This window comes from Melospiza melodia, chromosome 8 (assembly GCF_035770615.1).
Source record: "Melospiza melodia melodia isolate bMelMel2 chromosome 8, bMelMel2.pri, whole genome shotgun sequence".
Lineage (NCBI taxonomy): Eukaryota > Metazoa > Chordata > Aves > Passeriformes > Passerellidae > Melospiza > Melospiza melodia.
Window position 1 is genome coordinate 18,935,912 of NC_086201.1, and position 21,653 is coordinate 18,957,564.

Below are 21,653 nucleotides of genomic sequence, written 5' to 3' on the forward strand. Positions count from 1 at the left end.
TACATTTATATCAATGACAGAAGTGGCTTCAGAGCATGTCCCTGCTTACCCTAGCATACTGAGCTCTGACCATTCCACACAGCCTTTTCTCCAGCCCTTCTTGACAGCAGCACAGGTGAGCAGGCCCATTAGTGACACCCAGAACTGCCAGTAAGAAGTTGCAGGGTGTAACACTCATTGCTGTGGATCAGCACCAATATGAATCTAACCAGGCCCTGCACAGGAAGAGGCAGGACATGCTCCTCCTGGGTAAGTGGTTCAGCATTAATCCTTAATTACTAGGCTAGGGCAAGGAAGAATTTAAAATTCAGCAGAATTAAAAGCAAATGAAACAATGGAACAGGAGAAACGTGCATAAACACATGGCTTACAATTCTAATGTTACACAGTATTTTAAACACAGTGAAGATGTTGCTCAATTATTAAATTGGGGTTTAAAGCAGGACACATCTTTATAGCACCAAATGTTTTCCTCACACATACAAGACCTGTGTATTTGCTTTCAGGATTTCACAAACGGACCCAAAGTCATATTTAGAAAAAAACAGATGCCAAGTATAAGCTATAAAGGCAGAAGCAAAATGTGGGAACACTATGTCAACAGAGAGGAATTTAAAATTAAAACTAAACTGAGACTGGAGTTCTGGGCAACAAGGCAAAGCAATTATACATGTGGTAAATGGAAGAAAAATTAGATTACCACAGGGCAGATCTGACATCTGTACTAGCAGTGGTGCTACAGATCATTAGTCACAGGCATTTCACAGCAAGTGCCACAGAAGATAATTTAAGCAGTGATGACACCAGCTCCATCCCATCCATTGCTCTAGTAATATTAGTTTTCCAATTACAGGGGTTACTTCTTCCAAGAGAAACCTCTTAGACATTTTACATGTAAATGTTTAAGCAACCAAACTCAACTTACACAAGCTTTTTAAACAAAACCCCAGAGTTTTATTATTAAAGTACATTTATATTTTATGGTGTCTTAAAAGAGCAGCTACATGCACAGTTCTAACAAGTGAATTAAACTTTAAATCCCCAATGAATTTTAATATTGTGTACTTTTAAAATATAAACAATGCAGCATTTTCAGTAGGTAAAACCCAAATATTTTTCCCATTTATGATGTAATTAAAGACATATCAATATGTATCCACCACTGTATAGCTTTGATTTCATAAGATTCACACCTCTTTCAAATTAGAAATAATTGTCAAAGAAGCAATTCAGAAAATTATTTCTGGTGGTGTAGGGCAGGCTATCCTGCATTCCCCCTCGCAATTCCAAGTGCTATGTTATCCAAAGACATATAAAGTACTACGTGCGTGCATGCATGCGCTGCGGCAGTCTCTGGAGCTGGCCCGGCATCCGGCGGGGAGGAGGCACAGCCCTGCCAGGAGCCAGCACGTGTCTGGGTCCCTCCTGCGCTCCCGGGGGGCAAACCCAGAAGCAGAGGACGGGCTTTCTCCGGCTGGATCCTGGTTTGTGCGGGCATTGCTGCCACCGCACGGCCAAACCCTGAACACTCCTCCTCCCCCCATGCAGGCTCGAACCTGCTCAGCACAACACCCTCGCCACAAACCCTCTCCTACTCAAGCCTCCCAGAGCCCACCACCGAGTCCCCAAAATTACTTCCATATGAAGAAGATTCGAAGGAACTTGAAGCGCTCAGACCTTGCTGACAGTCTCTTTCAAATGTGAGCCACCAGCTGTGAGAACATGTCAGTGTTGTACAACTACACTAGACCAAGAGTCCCAAAGACAACAGAAAATCGTGCAGGTGCTGCTCAGGGCAGCTGCAGCCCAACTGACACGCCAACAAAGGCTGAAACAGCTCCTTTTCTAAAATAGCTTCCTCCAAATATCCCCCAGCAAAGCCTGCTTTTAGAAGGCTGGACTCAGCACACTGCTGTGTCTGTCACCTGCAGGGGCTCAGCAGTCTGAGCAAGCACCTCATACTGAAGAGACATGGTGAGTTAAGTCACAACACAAAGGGAAAAGGAAGTTCAATATTTTTTCACACACAACAAACAGGAGTCTACATTCATTCCTGTTTCTTAGCTCTTATGAACAGCAGTTTGCTTCATATTGAAAGATTTTACAATACTTACCTGTTAGGAATCAATTTTTTTTATTCTGCTGCACATGACTTGGTAAGCTCATTTATACAAGTGCCAAAGGCACCACAGAAATACAAGCATAGCTGTGGGTTTAACTCTGTCACCTGTGGAATAATGCTCCACTGGTCTGAAAAACTCAGCAGCACTCTTGCAGAGTTTTGACCTGACATTTTAGGAATAACATTTTAAATACTCCAAAGAATCAGGCTGATTTCAATAAATACCATTTAAAGTATCTTCACCCTTTCCTTAGGTGATCAATGAAGATGTGAACTGTGCAGTTTATGAACCTATATGTTTGCAGGTCACCTTTTTTCCTCACAACTACTTCACCTGTAGCTTTCTAAGAGGAAGTGAGAAAAAAAAACCTATCAAGTATGACAAATATCATCTATCATTTTGACAAGGTCAGAAAGGAAATTAAAATGCCTCAGGGCTTCCTAGAGAAAACAAAGCTGCAGAAAACATTCATTCAACACTCACTATCTTTGATGGACTAAATTAAAAGTATGGCTCAGTTAGTCAACTAAAAATGTAAGGCAACTGAGGAGTCTCTGCTTTATCTTCCACACTAGATGGAAAAATATGTGAATGCACTCACCTTTTTTGCTCTTTGTGCTATATTAGGTGTTCTAGTGAGAAGCTTTTCAATCAGGTATTCTCTATTCTGCAAAACCAACATTTGTTAAGTTAAAAATCAGTACAAGGAAAGAAGACATTTCACATAGATTTTAAGGCAGAGCAAAATTTACTCATAGGGTTAAACGTTTTACCTTGGCTTTCTGGAAAAATTTGCATTTTAAAAGTTCTGATGCTGTGGGCCTGAAAGATCAATAATAAATTAGAACAGAAAACAAAGACCCCTCCCAGTGAATACAGCACAGACGTTAGTTAAATGGTACGTCTCTAACACTTTTGAATTAGTACTGTATGAATGGGGAATGAATGAACATAGCTACTGAATTAATTCACACAAACTCACTTACCACACATGAAAAAAATTAAGACTCTCTATGGCAAAAATACCAAAAAACAGGAAAAAAAACAATTCAGTCTCTTAAGCTGCCATTTTTCCCTCTTCTTTGTTCAACACAAATGCATTTAACCTTTAAAAAAAACAAATAAGACCCAAAAAACCCACAAAAAAAGGGAGGTATTGCTTTCTTCCCCAAATGATTCTATGAATACAACTAAAACGTTGCTCCACAGCAATAAAAGCATAATTACATTTTCCATACAGCAGCATGAGTACCTCCTATTGGCATTCTTTTACCTCATTGATGTCAGCAGATATTCTCAAGAACTATACTGACACTATTTACATGGAGCATAAACCAAAGAGTCATCAGGAAAATTAATCTTCCAATCAAACAGACAAATACAAACCAAAACAACAGCTGCAAGGTAAAAACTGACACCCTTCATTTTTACTTGCAGTTCTGCTTAAGTTTGTTTCAGCATTTCCAAGAGATAACCACAATCAATCTTGCAGCTATCCAAGTGATTCCTACAGCAGGTTTTGTCTCCCTAGATTCAGGGATCTAAGAAGCCACTTATCTAGCCAAAGCCAGACTCTGGTACTGAAGCAGACTCTGAAGAGTAAGTGAAGCATCTCTTGGGATGAGATAAAATCATTTCCATTAGGAGCCCATACCACCATCAGGACTAATTTTGACACAGCTAAATTTAGGGAAGTCAAAATCCTCAAGACTCAATTTCTAAATAAACAGAAGAAACATCTGCTCTAGTTTTCCATTCAAATTCCAGCAAGAGATTGAATATTGAACAAACTAGGTAAAACAGTGAGAAAGCTTCAATTTGGAAAATCTCAATCTCAAAAAAACCCCAAAAATCTGACCTAATTTATTTCTTTGAGGACAGATCAGTAAAGTTAGTGAGCAAAAGAGTAGTAGTAAGTAGTCTGTATGCATATATCAGTTCATACTTGCAAGGAATAATGAAACAACTTGACATTAACAAAAAATTCAATTTAGACAATAAGTTCCATAGAGCACATAGTTTTCTTCACCTCCAAAATGCCCAAGTTCTACAATAAAGGAGTTTCAATCAGTGGTCCTGTGGAGACCACCAGACTTGGTAATAATTCATAACTGTATCTTGAATGAGCAAAAAGGAAGGGAAAACTATTTAAAAGAAAAAATAGCTTCAGTGCTAAAGTTTTAGAGTTCTCAAAGTACACTGCTATCACATCTTACAACAGGGTTATGCACACTTAAAAGCTACATTTTAGTAAAGTTTTATCCAAATTAGTGTTCTCCGTTCCTCTACCATTAATTACGCCAGAAGCTTCTGAACTGGCTTGGACATGTTTCCTGGCCCTGTTTTTCCACACAAGCTGCAGCAATGAATTGCAGCTGTGGACTATGAGCAGCATCCTTGGCACTGTGGAAAGAGAAACACCCACAGAGATCCCCAAAAGAAAAACATCATAGTCTGAAACAGCAGCAGTGCAATGCCAGTCCTAGAATTTGCCACAAAAAGCAAGGGCTTCTCCCACAACTGACATAATGGCTGCTGGAGGGATCTCCATGCAAAATTACATCCTGGATTCTAAGAACTATGAAACCAGTATGTTTCTATCTGAACATCTATTTGCTGGTCTAATTGTTCCATTCAAGGCAATCCTGAGTATGAAGGTGTTGCATGTGTTTCAAAAAAAATGTATAAATTTAAATAAGTACCTTAAACACCAACGCCTTTACTATACACCAGGTAACTCCACATTATGTATTCAAGGAGACAAGGAAAACTCATTTTATTTACTTCTCATTAGTTAATACCACTTTAATCTTGCCTGAAATTTGCTAGATACAGGAAACAACAGGAAGCTTGATTATCCAGAGCTTGATTATCCATTATTACTATTATTCCTATCTGTAAGCAGCCAAACTGCAGCACTAAGCTTAAAGCATCAGAACTTGCTACTAAGATCAACAAGGGTAAGGGGTTTGAGAATCTGAAAGCAGTACACAAGTGATCACTGAGTGAAAAAAAATTCAAGTATTTCAAGAATAAAGACATGGCCATAATCTTTGTTGTTAATTGTACTTGTTCTCTAGTATTCCTGCTGTCACCTACTCAATGTGACTCCCTACAACCATATCCTGCACTTGGGCTAACATTACATCAGGAAGTACACACCATAAATGACACATACAATCAGGATTGCTCTCTCAAAACAATCTTTCCCCAAAAAATAGTAGCTCAAACTCTAGAAAACAGTGATATACTTAACACCTTAGGAAATAATGTTAATTAGAACGTGCTTCATACAGTTCTTCAGCAGAAAAAAGCCTGCAAAAATGAGTCTGCATAAAAATGAATAGATAACTAATCATTCAGGGAACTTGGAATCTCAATGGTTTTGAAATAAATGTTTAATACTTTCATCACCTTGGCTATTTAAAAAACACAGCAAGAAAGAACAAACAAAGACAACATGACATGCAGTTCCCTATATAAACATGAAGAAAATTCAAAAAACTTGGAGCCCCTAACTTTACAGTAAAAAAATACATCTTACTAAGTAATTTTCTCTGGAAATATCCCAGTTAAAAATAACACTAAGTTTATGTCACAAAAAGAGAAATCAACATACAATTATTAATTTTTAATTTCTTTTAAAGGCCAAGAGAATTATATATTTGGTTACCAACAGTTCTGCTGCTCAATCTGAACAGTCTTGTTAGACTTGTGCACAGTATCAATATTTATACCTTACTTCAGATGAGAAATTAAGATGTAGAACAAGGACTTTTATTTGATCCACATTTAATTCAATACTGTGTTTAAGTTTAAATACATTAGGTTAACAATCAGAGGTAGTAAACTTAAGGAACAGTAAAAGGGCAATTTCTTCTTCCCAGATGGAGGTGACTGAAGGCTGATATATACAAAACTCAAACCATACACTTAAAGATTACATCACTGTAACTTAAAGTAGTCTATATATTTTCAAAAATAATTCTATTTTACATGACAATAGTGACCTACCTTTTGGAAGGATCTTTTTGAAGGCATAATGAGATTAGTTTTCTAAAGGATTTGCCATACTTTTTCATCATCTCCTTGTCCTCTACACCTGTCTCTAAAGTGGGGGGGTCATTTTGAAGCGTTAGCATTAACACCTAAAATAAACCCAAAAATGAGGTGTCATAAGAAAAACCAATTTGAAATGCAGAAATTAAAAGAAAAAAATACTCCACAGAATACATCTATTTAGATACCCTGAGTTGCTACTGAAAATGAAGTAGTACTATCTAACAGCATTAATACAGCTAACAGCATTAACAATTACAAAGTGATTGTTACTTTCATAGGAGGGTATTTGTGATAAGGTGCTGCTCCTGTTGCTAACTCAATGGCTGTTATCCCAAAACTCCACATATCGGCCTTGAAGTCATAACCTCGCACCTGCAACAGAACCAGAACGGAAAACCAAGGCAGTAATGTCTCAAGTTCCACAATTAAGAGACAAAATGCTGTAAATTTTTGATTAGCATTAGAAATACCTGCTCCATTACTTCAGGGGCCATCCAACAGGGAGTCCCAACAAATGTTTTCCTTACTTTGTTACGAGTAACATCACCTCCAGTTGCTAAAAATGCACTAACACCAAAATCTGCAAAAGAGAAGAGCTGAAATCTGTTAAACTGCCAATAACAAAGCAAAAGTTGTACAATTTAGAAATAAAGTCAGTTCCTGAAGGAATGCTTATAGAAACTCTCCATTGCAAAGCTGACCTTTGCTCCACAATACGCTGTTCATGAAATGCTATGGAATAGAAGGTACAGTTTTATCAGGGAAATCCACACTAAAACATCCTCAGGTTTAACCTCAGAGTATGTGTCTTCCTGGATGAAGTTGCAAAGAACTCCAATACATCTGTCACCTCAGGTTTTCAAATATTCACTTTGTGCCAAGGTTTGCATCTGCTATTGTTCAAAGACAAGAAGCTTCTTCTGCATAGAAACTAAACATGAATCTGATTTGAACAAGACAAAATACTTTACGTAACTTCAATTCTTATGGGAATTTGACAAACCAAAGGCAATCAGAAAAGCCATCACTAATATGTACTGAATAGTAGACCAGGACATGAACAGTTTTCTCCAAATTCTGAAATAGAAGAAAAAAAGCCAAAAGGCTCAGTGTTCTGTTAATCTGTTACTACATCAATGACAGCTGTATGATGTAGTAGCATCATACAGAGGGAGAGGTAGGCGTGTAAGTGGAAGAAAGAGCAGGTTCCCAATGTATGTAGAAATACTGTCAATTTTGACTAGAGCTATATGAAGAGTATTTTTAACTGTACTAATTACAATCCAGTTATACTGAAATAGAGTATTTCACTATACACTTCAATTTATTCCCTAATGCTTTCCTGTTGTTACCTGATTTTAAGGTTGAAAAGAAAACACCTCCAGTAATCACAGAAAAATGTAGTTTTACCATTATTTGACACTGGCATATTAAAGCCCTTAAAACACATGCTTACATGGTACTTAGAAAGCATCATTTATATAAAAATTACAACTTCTGTCTATAGCCATTTTTATTACCAAGGGCTCTCAGTGCTCAGTCACCCCCTACAGACTGTGGGAGGCCTGGCAGTGTGCTGGGGAAGGGGCAGGTATCACCACCTGCTCCCATTGTTTGCCACATCATCTGGAAATATTCCAGATACCAGTCTCAGAGATGGCATATGAGCCTTGCTCTTACAAGACCAAATAATTCAATTCATACAGATTACATCAAGAAGCACATGAATGTACTCAGAGGACATTTAAGATGCTAAACTGTATCCAACAGATACCACTGCCAGACAAATGGCAGATATGCCAAAAATAATTATCAGTGAGATATATCTCATACATCTCAGTGACTGGTAAATTTATAGTCCAAGCCCTTATGATGGACAGTATATACAGATTGTTGGATTCCCAAGAACTATTACAATTACTTGCAGAAAAAAAATGAAATTAACAGAAATACCAGCTTCTACCATTTGTAATCTGTTTACGGTGCATGGGTGAATAAAATGGAAACATTAAAAGGACATTAGAAAATTTGCCTGAAATATTTGATGTGACACAGAGAAATATAGAATAATTTCTGAGTCAAGTATCATTAATCAAGAACCCCAAAATCTGAAACTGGATAACTTGTGGCTACAAAACCCCAAAAGGAATAGTTAAAAGCCAATAGAAAAACTTTCCCCCTTGATATCAGTTGCTCCTGATCCAGCTGCAGTTACCTTTTGCTTTTATTCATTCATTACCACCATTACCTGCTATTTGTACAGAGCCATCCTCACCCAGTAGAATGTTGCCAGCCTTCAAATCTCTAGAATGTACAAACAGAGGTTGGCATGAAAGCACATACTGCGCATTTTATGCAAACAAATAAATATTGCACACTGAATAGTTTCACAAGATAGCATTTTCAAATTTAAAACAGAGAAAGGAAGATGACGCATAAAACGTAACTGAATAACATAAAAACAGAGTGCAGAACTCCAACTCTAACAAATTTTCACATATAAAAAGACCAGAATTCAGATCAAGCATAAAGGAGCAAAATTCAGGAATAGATTTTAAGAAGGGAGATATTTAGGTTCAAAGTCTGGCTTACAATCTTTTATAAATATAGTCTCACAAACTAAAGCTTTCAACAAGCTACAGTCAATTTTGAAAATGCTTTTCATTATGTATAATGCTCCTACCTGTGAATTTGTCCATTCCTGTGTAGATAGTCTAAGCCCTCCAAAACTTCTTTAAGAATTGTTGCTATTATGGGTTCTTCAAGCACACCATTTTTGTGCTCTCCTCTGTTGACAATATACTTTATTATATCAAGCATTGAACCTGTATTACAGATCCAGGAGAGAAAAAAAGCATATTCAAAGCATTATCATACCAGATTCCTCAGAAAGCTGTATTTTTTCATTCTTTCTATGCTACTGCAATTTAAATCTTTGCATGTACATAACTAGCTCTTAGAATAAAGCACACCACTAACCCATTCAAACAAGATATTGAGCACTGCTTTTTGTCAAAAATACTATAACACTTAATGATCCATTAGAAAGATCTGCTAACACTTGCAAGGCAACCACTAATTAAAAATTCAGGAGTACCCCATATTTAAACAGACATGTACTGCAAAGATCTTGGTTTATTATCCAGTTTAGATCACGCTTCACGTATTCACAATGTAAACACACAGCTGCAAGACTGGAAGCAGACAAATGCAAACAAATTATAACATTCCCAGTGACACACAGTTTGACATAGAACCTCAGTTATTATACACTTCAAGGCTTGTAATGGAAACATTTTGTTTTATCCAAGCACTATCCAACAGCTCACAGTAAATTCCTGTCATGAATCACTTTGTTTCTCTCATGGTCTATGCTTGCTTTTGCTTGAAGTGACCAATTCAACCAAATGTGACACAACAAGTGCTTTGAGCACTTCCCCTCCTTGTTTTCCAGCGTCGTGGTAAAGCAGCCTGCTGCCATCAAGACTAATCTCGTTCTTTTTCTTGAACAACATCGTGTAACAACAGAACCAGAGCAACCATTTTCTTCTGGGGCCTCTCTTTGCTGAACTGCAAGCACATTAAGTTCAGCCTCCTTTTTCCTCTTCCAGAACTAAATAAGAATTTTATACCAGTAGCTATTATCATAAAACAATGCGATGAGTGTTTGGTTAGCTTAAGCAATAAAAAGGATGCAATATGTGTAACACTTGGCCTTGAATGGATCTTGCTTGAATAAGGAATCAGTAATACTCATTATGAAATCAGATATATATGCATTTTTATAAAAATACAGAGGATTCTAGAGAAACTCCATAAAAATCACACTGACAGAATGGAATTCATTCTAATCAGTTTTCTCTACACAAGCCTTAATAGCGAACTTTAATAAATTGGTTCAGAATGCAAATTAAATTCTGTTTATATAACTACCATATTTCATTAATTCTTAGCCTCTCCTATGAATATAGATATACAAACTTTGTAAGCTTGCACGTTCCTCCTTAACATCTCAAGGTTCATTCCATGTAGTGTCTACCCCATTCTCATTAGTTTAGCTCAATGAACTTGCAGGTGGTACATTAGGAAAAAAAAATCCTAAAATTGCCTTGCAGCTGAACAAGTAAAACCAGTAACTTACCCCCACTTAATAGCTTCATAACCAGCCACAGTTCATCCTTCACCACAAAAGATGTGTAATAGGTCACCACATTAGGGTGATTGCACTGACTCATGGCTTGAATTTCTTTCTGTAAGAAATACAAAGTCCAAAACAGAGCCAGCTATCAGTTTTGCTAGTGTAAAGTTTAATTTCCAAAGTGAAATACTATAACAGAGCTAAAGTATGTACAGGGTATGCATCAAGGCATTAAAACACTAATTTACCTAAAGATCTGCATGCAAGAAAAAACATTATTGCTAAGAACACGAGGGAAGTCTGGCCATGAGATACAGGCATAGTTACATCACTTTTCTCCTGAGAACAGCAAAGAAATCACTGTTAAAATCTCAAATTCACAGTAAGCAATGAAGAATGAGTAGTCTCCAAGAGCTGAAGATGTGGATAGAGGCTGGACAACAAAATGCAAGGAAAGGTCAAAATCTACTGCATTTTCTGTTTAAAAGGGATATGAAGAGTAGAATGGGAACAGGTAGCAAAGAGGAAGGAAGCCATCGAACAAAGGACACAGCACCACTGGCTCAGCTGCTGTGGGACAGACAGGTAGACACCAGAGCCACACAAGTAAACAGAAATAGAGAAAAAGCACTATTACAGGCCAAAAATCATAGGAAACAATTGACTAGAGGAACACACAGGCACTAACAGATGCACAACGTGGCACTACCAAGTAACAGCATCTATGACACGCCACAGCTGTACACATTAAGAATGACTGTCTTGTATCTGTTAATTCAAGCAGAGTTCTTTTTCTATTCACTCCTTCACATAATTGCTCTGTAACACCTTTCTGGCTGCTCTCATTCTTCTGCCAATCCTTACACAGGAGCATGAGGCCTCTTCTGTACCACAGGCTTTGGCCTCACCAATTTAAGATGTCCCAACCCTACTTCTCCCTCTCTACTTCCAGCTACAGAGCCCTGATCCACCCCTGGTGCTAGAGGACATGCTTGTGGAGGGTGAGCCAGCCTGGAAGCCAATCCAGCCAAAAAAGCTCTTCCTCCCCTCCTCTCTCTGAAAAGCAACTGCTTGAGGTGAACTGTTTCTCTCTGACTCAACAGCACTTGTACAAGTTACGCACTAAGCAGGTCCCACTTAGGTTGATTAAAGCTGCCACAAATGCCATTTTCAACTTTAAGCTTCATTTTAGCAATTGTTTGAAAGAGATTCTTTGTTATTTGCAATGTATTCAAAATCACAGCTGGTTTCTAACAAAAAGTTAATTATATGTATTAAAGACTGGGATTTAATCTCATGGTGCTTGTAGGAAACTATTAAAGTCAGGCTGTAGTTTGACACACATCTCAGCTTGTACTGCTGTCCCAAGTCCTCCTCCTTAGACAATTTCTGAAACACAGAAGGAAGAATGTCTGGATAATGAATCAATGAACCTGAATAATAAAAGCAATTTGCAAGACAGCTCTCTGTCATCCCCCAGAAAACAGTAGGTGAAAGACAGAAGACAGACATGTAGAGTACATTTCCCTCTCTTAGAAGACATGTCATCTTAAACACAATTCAAATTACTGCCTCATGTACTTAATTCAGCTACCCATTCTAAACCTCAACTGTAACTCCCCCAGTCCTGGTTACTATTTCATTTCTTACACTGTTTTATTGTTTTCCTATGCTGGTAATATAGCAGTGACTCAAAGTCCAGCTGACACCACTGGGCAAAAATGCATCTCATCTAATTTTCTCAGACATTAATAATGCAGAAATGTGACTAACTGACTGAGATAAGCTTCACTATCTTTAACTGAAAAGTGTTTTGAATATTTTACCTCCCAGCATCAACTCATGGGCAACAATTGAGCTACCACAGTAACCACTGCCAAAGGCACCTTGTGTCTCAGCTTTCATGACATTTTTTTTCCAAAGAGTCTTTGCAAAACAAAAATAAACAAACAGAAAGCACCTCATGAGAGATAAGGGATGAAATTTTAGTCAAGAAAGAACTAAATAATTTCAGACTTGCAGTTCTAGAAAACTCCTATCACAAACAGAATAGTAAGCCTCCACAGACTTCATTCCATTTGGCTGTGGCCCACAATATGCACAGGTGAGAAAGAAAAGAATTCATTTAAAATACATTGCCAGGGAAACAGCTTGCAGCAGAACACTCAGGAGAAAACGCTGGAGCACTCTTGACATTTATGCCACCTCAGACATTCAACAGCAGCAAAGAGGCAACAGCAATTTAAGTCTCTCCCTCATCCCTCTCTTACCCCTGCTTGCACTAGCACAGGCATTTGTGTGCTTCCCCAGGCAATATGCCCAGGTTAAAAGCTAACCTCTTTCAGCCAGGTTACTCCTGATCCAGTTTCACAGAGCAGCTGCATAAAAATGTCTTTCAGCCTGAGGGCAAGTGGGTGACACAGTTAATAAGCAACTGCGAGACAGTTCCTTTCCGTGCTGGGCTGCAGCAGCGGCCGGGCCCTGAGCAGGCCGCTGCCGCCGCGCCCCGGGCCCGGCTCCCGGGGCCTCCCCACACGGCCGGGGCTCCTGAACGCCTCCTCCCCCCGGGGCAAACACCGCAGAAAGGCCAACAGCCTGGAAAATCCCTTCGAGCAAACAATTCTACACAACATTCTGGAGTTTGTGGGCTTGAGGGGTGGATTGTTCTAAAGAACTGGAGGTAAAAGAATAGGGAGGATACCCAGTCAGGACAGTACTAAGGACAGGACTTCTCCCTTGGCTTAGGGGGTAAAGTTACACTTAGGTTACAATAGTGAGAACACAGGACATTGCAGGAAACAGAGTATCGAATTTCAGGAGTTTGGCAGTTTGTGTAACCTCAGTAATATTTAAACTCACTCCCACGCTGCCTTTCTATTTTAATTGACACTGGCCCAAATACTGTCTGCTTGCATGGGTTGATGCATTTCCACTTCTCTGAAGGCCACACAGCTGAGAACTTGTGAAGGGTGCCTGTGCACAGCATTCATAAGCACTCTGCACCATCATTTTTAAAAACAGCATGTTCAGAGAACAGACAGTTTTAGAACGTTCCTGTGCCAACAAAAACTGTTTCATCAGAAAAATAAGTGATTAAAAACTGATTAAGCTCAAAATTTTTAGTCTCAAGTTCTGCCAAAACCACAAGAACATTTTAAGTACTATCAACTGAAATGAAAATGTTAGTACAGTTGTAACAAGAGTTTTGAAGGTCAATTATGCCTTTTGCCAGAAAAATTCTCTATTTTTGAAACCAAATTTTAAAGTTTCTCTAATAGAACTGAGTCATAAGTACACTGAACCTCACAGAAAAAAGTTAATTATGTACGTGTATGCATGCACATATGTGTACACACTTCTATAGCTCTCCGAACCAGAATCCAGGAATATCCCAATTCATGTTCAGATCAAAACAGATCAACAAATTAAACAAAAATTCTGAGCACAGGAAAGCAGAAATTGACTCATGTTATAAAATAAAACAGATGGTATGGACAGTTGTCTTTGTACCAAAAGAAAGCAATATAGGACCAAATATTCAAGACCTACTGCCTCATTTGACAGACAGCAGAGACATGTCAACAGTAAAGACACTCAAGCATTTGGCAAGGTAACTTTTTACAAGCTTGTAACTAACTGCAATCATTTCTCCAGACCACAAGAAGTTCTCTGGCAGTTTTGTCCGGTTTTGCTTGTTTGCTTGTAATTTTAATTCTTAATTCCCAGTATTAGTTCAAATTCTAACCAAAAATTTCCAATTCTGACCAATTTATCTTACAGTTATTAGTATTTATCTTTTTATAGAAATGTTCTTTGGGGACTGTAGCTGTTAATACATCATGCACAGCATCTCACCTTGGGCTTAAGGACAGCTTAGAATTTATCTTTTGAGTTTTCAGTTGACAGAATTCTCACTACCTCAGAAGCAACTTCCACTACCACAATCCCCGTAAAAAGCACAACAATGTCGCATACAAGCGGTCACAAACTCAAGGCAAATGCCATCAATCACCAGGGGAAGAGCATTTTGGGTCCTCCACTGTAAAAAAGCCATTTTATCTGAAGAAACTGGACGGACCATACCCTCTGTATCAAATTCAAGATATCTTTTGCACTGGCAATTCCCTGCTGAGGAGACCATTTCCTTCAGAGGCAGGAATTTCTGCATTAGAAAAAGCCCACAGTCTCTAGGCTGTAGTATAACCTGTGGAACAGAAGAGAGTGTTCTCACTTTTAGAATGGTTTTGTGTCCTTCAAACCTTATTACTCTGCCTATACATAAACACACATTAGTCTTGCAAGCACCTATCTAGGAGCATTAGAAAGCAATAGGTTTTGTGTTTCAATAGTTCTTTGTGAATTTTCTGGATTGGCATAACCAGTGCAGAGGAAAAACTCTTGCAGTTCCTTTACAGATGGCTTCTTACAGGTCCCTTTCTTCTCTGACCAGTGGCCCAAACAAATAAAATTCTTCAAACATTCTTGCTGCGCCTATCTGATAAATGTGTGTTACTAGCTTTAACAAGAGTTTCCTTGTGTAGATGGCTATGCAGCCATTCCTCCTTTTCTCTTTAAAAGTTATCACTATGAAATGATCCAACATGTTTTGGTGCTTCAGACATTTTAAGGAGACTTACAAAATTCTTTCTGCATATTTTTAATCATTGTTTAACCAAAGGAAAATGTATCTTTCCTCAGTATTAACAAAGACAGACATCCAGGCAGTAATTGCTTAAAATCTGAGCTTCCAGAAAACAAGAGTTTAGGGTCCTCCCACAGTTATCCCAAGTTGATTATCCCAAAATTAAAGTTTGCATATGTTGGTTTTGTGACATGAAAAAATATGCATTAAAAAGTCATATCTTTAGGGAATGGTATAAGTCTTTAAGATTATTTTCAAATCCTTCTCTCATATCCTCCATAAAATTCTACCTCACTCTTGGACCAAGCAAAAAACAAGTCAAAACAGAAGTTAAGTCTCCATGTAACATACTGCCCCTTTATTTACTTACAAGTAATTCATCCATACTGGTTTGGCATTTTTCTAAGTTGATCCTCTTTATTGCTACACGTTCTTGCCTGGGTTTGCAGAGTGCTGCCTGGACAACTGCTGTAGCACCGCTACCTGAAAGGGCAGGAAAGGAACAGTCAGAGATCAGCAGAGACTCACAGATGAGGTAAACCAGTGACCAGCATGAGAAGCCCATACTGACAAAGAACTTCAAAGCTGCTGTTTATGCTTTTTCAGTGCTTTCTCCACATGCATACCTTACCACTAGCAAGACACCTTTCACACATCCCAGATGGAAAAGAAAAACCTTAAAGTTTCTTTTCCATATAGCACAAAAAAATGCAGAGCCAATGATTTCAAATGATGTACTCATTTATCAAGACATAACCACCACCTCAACGCATTTCATAGTTCATTACATTTCTGTCTTTGGATACAACCATTTTAATCAAGAACATGACCTGCACAGTTGATACATGGAGGGGTGGGTACTGTGCTTTATCAATTGTTCTTTTTTTTCTGTACTTTTAGGCCAGTCCCTATTTAACCAGGTTTTTTGCTCCCCTATCCAATGAACAAAAAAAAAAAAAAAAAAACAGTAAACTGTGCATGCCAAATCTTCTACAGTTCCACCAGTGTTCATGCTCATTCATTATGACTGCAGTAACACCCTACAAGGAGCATGCTGATCCTTGTGAGGAGCACAGGAGGCACAAGCACCACACCAACAGTGAGAAGATGCAGATTACTGAATGGCCCAGCAGAGAAAGTCACTCATGTTTACTTGGCATGCAAATCACATATGGTCACACAACTATGCTGATAACAAAGCCCAGGGGAATTGAACAAATGTGGGGGGAAGAAATAGAATAATTTTCTCTAGAATGCTTTATTTGTGAACCACAGGAGTAAAAGGCATTGTTGCTTCTTTTATCAGCACCCACTGGCATTTACCCAGTCAGTATTGCCTCACTAAATTAATGAAATGATTGCCAGTAATATTCAGAAAGAGCTTTGCTCAAGTTGCACATCTTGTTGCCCCATCAAATATAACAATGTGTGCTTCCTCAAATAATTACATTGTGCTCATGCATGCAGAAATCTAAAAGCTCCCAACAAGCTTCTACCATAATTCTAAATATTTCAATATAAATTATGGATTTCTGGTAAGTCGTTTGAGCAACATGTTATATTGGCCTGCTTATAAACTATGTTCTATTTATTTGGCATGTCCTAGACGAATACAAATTGTGAACAAAAAGCCTTTTGTTGTCAAGCTCTACAAACGTGGATTCAGTTACCAGCCGACTTAAGAACAATTGAGAGCTTTTCCCTCTGCACATCTGAAAACAGCACCAACAATACCTCATGACTGAAAGTTATTGTATATGTTTTAATTGCTATCTGCTTAGCTATTTTCATGTATTTTTGGTTCACATGATGTTTTCACTCAAATCACAAAGCTTTTTAACTGCATATGATTTTTGTGTCAAAATTCTGGGCTCATCTTTTAAAAAAAAGTCTCTTTAAAAAATCCTCTCAACAGGACTAACTAGTCATGTTTCTGCAGGATGTGGTCACAGACAAATATTGACATGTCCTGTTCTGTCTGCTTGCAGAACAAAGCCTTTAAAAATTCCAATAATGTAGGTAATAAAAGAATTAAGATATTTTAAAAATTAAATAAGACATCCCAAGGAAGAAACCACCAAGTCAGCACAATTCAGCTAAGGTAAGACTCATCTACATCACTTTAATGAATTCGTCTTTCAGTAGACATCAAGACACAAATCCTCTCATTACTCTGACTACACAAACGTACATTGAAACAGGAGAAAGTATTTTTAGCTATTAAGTATACAGAAAAAAGACCAAGATTTTCCTTATGTATCTTTTTCATCTATGCCTTTAGTTTTATCTACTTGTAGAAAACAACCAAGATCTTTGCTTTTAACATAGATTTGTATACAAAAGCCTCTAAAAAGACAAACAGAATAAGCATACAGAGAATTAATTCACCCAATGCCATGGTAAAATCTTGACTACTTCCTCAAGTTAAACGTCAGCAAGAAACACTTCAAAACTCTTCAAAAAAAATAAACTACCAAAAAAAGTATACTTTTCTGTGTTTTCTTCTCAAACAAAGGTGATTTACAGCGGGATGTTCTTCACCACATGACTAAGATGTGCTGACAATGCAAAAAACTTTAGAATAAAGCCAATATACCAAGTTTCTTCTTTCTCCAGCTTTTCTAATTCTCTACACAATACACTAGTTTGAGAGTAAAGTCAAGGTATGCAGTCTTCTCAGTTTGACTTATGTACATATCAAACCTGCTTGAAAAAGCAGTCTCACACACTGAAGCAGGAGCCAGACACTGAGTAGCTGTATGCCTCCTTCCTCCTAAAGATGTTCTCTCTTTCTCTGGCTCACAAAGTGAACAACCAGGGATAGAGATAAGGAAAACCTGCAGCTTTCACATCTGGTCAAAAGACTCCTTTGTCTGACCTACTAAACAAGGAGAAGTGTGCAGTGTTCCATAGGAGCAGCTATTAGAGACTACCTAAATAAGCATTTCAGTTGAAAGGTAAGAGAATGCAGAACTAATGAACCTATCATCATACAGTGAAACTAAATTGGCACAAGCAACCATTTAGCATAACAAATTAGGATCACAGAAAATTATTTCATAGACTAGATTACACTCAACTATTCCTTGTCAGAAGGTAGGGCTTCTTCAGATATTGAGACTTGCAAGTCTTCCAAAACCCTCAGAGAATACCAACTACAACATAACCAAAACAGACTGGTTTAACACCCAGTCTCTGTTCAGGAAACTGATATAGCATAACAAAAGCTCAGGTTGCATAAAACCATGAAGCCTTTACATCCAGTTGTCTCCTGCAGAACAAAACAATTACCCATAGTAATACTAAAAAACCCAGCCTTGTAAGAACAATGGGCTTTTCCACTACTGGAAAAGTCATTCTGCTCCAGACAAGTTCTCTTTGCCAATTTCAAAAGTTAACAGTGAAACAATGCAATTTCAGACCACATCAAGATGCCTACTACTCCCATTTCACAACAGACAACAGGTCAGAGTTTCATCTTGCCCTGGTGTTTTTGCTGCCATTCTCTCTAGTGTGAGCATGCCCTCACAGCCAACCTGTCCCTTCATGCTACAGACCATGCACTCCCTACCAGTCCCATCCCCAATGCAACAGAGCCATTAGAATTTCTTTTAACCATCTGGGTTCACACAATAGAAACCTTCACAAGAGCTACATCATATGGCCACACTGCACCTCTTCTGAAAGGATGTACCCTAAAAGCAGTTTTCTGCATTCCACTTTGCACATACTTCACAGAGAGCATATAAAAACTCCACAAATACTCATCTGGGATTGAAGCTTACCTGAACCAGTTGTTCTAAATTTGACATAAAGGTATTTTTTCCTCTTTTTTTTCAAAACATGAATTAAACCCTTGCAGAACGTGACTCGACAAAGAAAAGGATATTTGACATTAATCTTTTAGTTTTAACTGCTCTCCACTAGTCATGTCTCAAAAATACAGTGGGGTGAGATGGTTGGACCATACCACTGGCATACTGCACATGCCCACATCCTTCATACAAGGATGTGACACTTCATTTATTCCATTATTGCTAAAGGTCTAGTACTTTCCACTTATCATGGCACACTAACTGTATTCAAAATAGACCACAAACATTTCTTTTCAATTTTGTTCTTCTCCTTATAAACAAAAGCCCATTAGCCCATAATGATTCATCCAGTTTCTCTTTTAGTGGCTCAGTGTTAGTCTCTACAGTATTTCAGCACAAACCTCTTTTAAAGATCTCTGCAGTTTAGGTCACTCTAACAAAAGAGACCTTCCCCAATACTACACTGGTTCTAATTTCAGAAGAGGAGGATGAAACTTGTTGAGAATGGTAAGTTTTCTTGTTAACTAGGTATCTGAAGGGCTAGAGAACAGTTGCAATTGGAGAAGACTAAATATCTTATCTCAGTATCTATAAAGTCTTATATACCAACCTATGCCACCTGCATTTTTGCACACTTCTGCTCCTCCAACCTACAGAAACCTCCTAATAATACTTAACCTCCCATGACATCCTAGTTTTGAAGAAGAACCCCCCTAGGTAATTCTTAAATGTAGCTCCTATACAGTGTAGCTGCAGGATTCCTTTTGCATGGAGCAGAATGCATTTGTGCACAAATCTAGATTAGGTTTCTACTCATGAATACATGTGGAGTTTTTAATGGAATGTACAAAGCACCTGTGCTTACATGCAAGCTTGGAGAGGTATGTTGTATGTGCTGTATGTGTGTTGCACGCAATATTGTGCAGCATATTTCCAGCATTACTAAATGTGTTATGAACCAATCAGCCTTTCAAAATATTCCATAGCAGCACTGGGCTGAGCCTGGCTGGTCTCTTCAGTTTTGAAAGAATTAATTCTGTTGGTGCCAAAGCAATACTTTTGGTTAACAAACAGAGAACAAAGAATATTTAGCTTCTTTTGGTTGCTAGATTTTACCCCATAATACTCTAGACAACTTTCAGTATTACTCACTTTCTTTCATATTACTTCCACTGATTAAAATAAGTTATAAATCAGCCAGGTAAAGCTCATTTACACCTCCATACTGAACTCTGAATCTTTTGGAAACTTAGCTTCTTCACAGAAAATAAGCCATTATTTCCCTTTACATCTTCACATGACAAATACTTGAGTTCTTAAGAAGCTCACAATAATCATTCCTGTCCTAACAATTCCTACCCACTTTGTGTTCTGAATTCATGCTGGGATCAAATCTCTCTCCTGATAGCTCACTTGGATACTACTTTGCTTATCCTAGCAGTTACAATGTAATTCAGTTAAATACACTAAGTGCTACATGAAATCAATGCCCACACCTAGAACTGCTACTTCTGCATTTTTGACAAGGATTGATCTCTTTAATTCCTCAATAAATTTGTTTTGCAGTTGGACATTTAAAACATTGCTATTATGGCTAAAGAACCACAGGGTTACTCAATTGTTGTGTTTACCTTTTTGTGGAAAATTAGCTTACACAATATCTGAGATCTAGCTGAGATCCCATACTACTTTTTAAAAGCCCATTGTATAAACAATCCAGAAAAACCTTTCCAAATATGCTATACAGATATTTCAGTGATTGTAGAGAAGTCATAAATAGCCTAAATGTTGATGTCAAAATGATTATGCATCATAGAAAAGTTCTATGCAAGTGTTAAGACAACCTGTGATAAAACAAGCTTCAGCATTAACCAGGCATCATATCCTCCATACAGAAGGAAAAAGGCAGGGGGATTCACAAAGAGCAATAAACCCCCACATGCATGAAAAACAGCCACAGGAGGAAATGACCTAGCTTTCTGAGATATTCTCTTTATTATCTCACTAAAATAGTAAAAGTACTGGTTATAATAGATGTTTTGCCTAGATAAATTACAGGAAATACTCCAAGGTTTACTGTGATATAGCTCTATGTCAAATCTTTAGAACAGAATAAAATTTTCTGCCAAAAGCACGTGAAAAAGAACTATTTTCTTGAACATAGAGGGTACTAGCATCCGAGTATAGCAAATATGTGTCAATAACAAACTAATTATTCAGTAAATATGACAAATTGGAACTGTACAAGAAAGTTGAGAAGCTCTACCAATAATCTGGAAAATACAAATCTTACTTCCCTCCATCAGAGACTCAGACACACTATATTGCAGGATTTCTTCTGAAACATCTTTCTTATCTGAAGAATAATCAGCTATCAACACCAGCCATGGGTAAAAGAATTTTAAGTGTTCCACTGTCACTGACAAAGGTATTTAAGAAATCTGTAGCTAGAAAGTGAAACCAGATATATTTAGATCTGACACAAGTTTTTTTAATAGTGACTGTGTTCAGCTTTAAAATGTAATATCAGCCTAAGTGATGGCTTTTTACTTTCTTGTTAAGGAGACTTCGGCCTAGAGCCATACAGAGCTCAGCACTTGTCAGCTTGATACAATGCCATCAACACACTAAGATTAGACTGAAAAGTCCAAGGATGACCATTAACTATGTTTGGGGCATTCAAGTAAACCTTTCATGGAAATGTTAGCATCACAGCTGGTAAGGAAAACCTAAACAAAAGCAGTTCACTTTCAATAGGTGTTATTTTCTCCCTAACTTGTCCTTTAAAATAGGTGAGTCATCTAAATAAAGTTGAAAGGGAACTGTCTAGGGAAACCCCCTATTATAAACATTACTCAAGATTAAATTTCTTT

General features: G+C 37.8%; 1 protein-coding gene across 5 annotated transcripts in view; it reads right to left on the reverse strand.

Moving 5' to 3' along the window:
• Positions 1-21,653, reverse strand: part of STK39 (serine/threonine kinase 39) — a 76,166-nt gene that overhangs the window by 44,608 nt on the left and 9,905 nt on the right. For 3 of the 5 annotated variants that reach the window (XM_063162056.1, XM_063162054.1, XM_063162053.1), the window contains exons 2-10: positions 15,336-15,448; positions 10,327-10,435; positions 8,869-9,010; positions 8,434-8,489; positions 6,656-6,765; positions 6,456-6,557; positions 6,138-6,271; positions 2,897-2,945; positions 2,725-2,790 (exon numbers count right to left, since the gene is read on the reverse strand). In XM_063162056.1, coding sequence (XP_063018126.1) covers positions 2,725-2,790; positions 2,897-2,945; positions 6,138-6,271; positions 6,456-6,557; positions 6,656-6,765; positions 8,434-8,489; positions 8,869-9,010; positions 10,327-10,435; positions 15,336-15,350 — 783 coding nt within the window. In that variant the 5' untranslated portion in view covers positions 15,351-15,448. Of the gene's footprint in view, positions 1-2,724; positions 2,791-2,896; positions 2,946-6,137; positions 6,272-6,455; positions 6,558-6,655; positions 6,766-8,433; positions 8,490-8,868; positions 9,011-10,326; positions 10,436-14,406; positions 14,528-15,335; positions 15,450-21,653 lie in introns of those variants that run through there. The other 2 variants (XM_063162057.1, XM_063162055.1) reach the window with 2 other exon arrangements.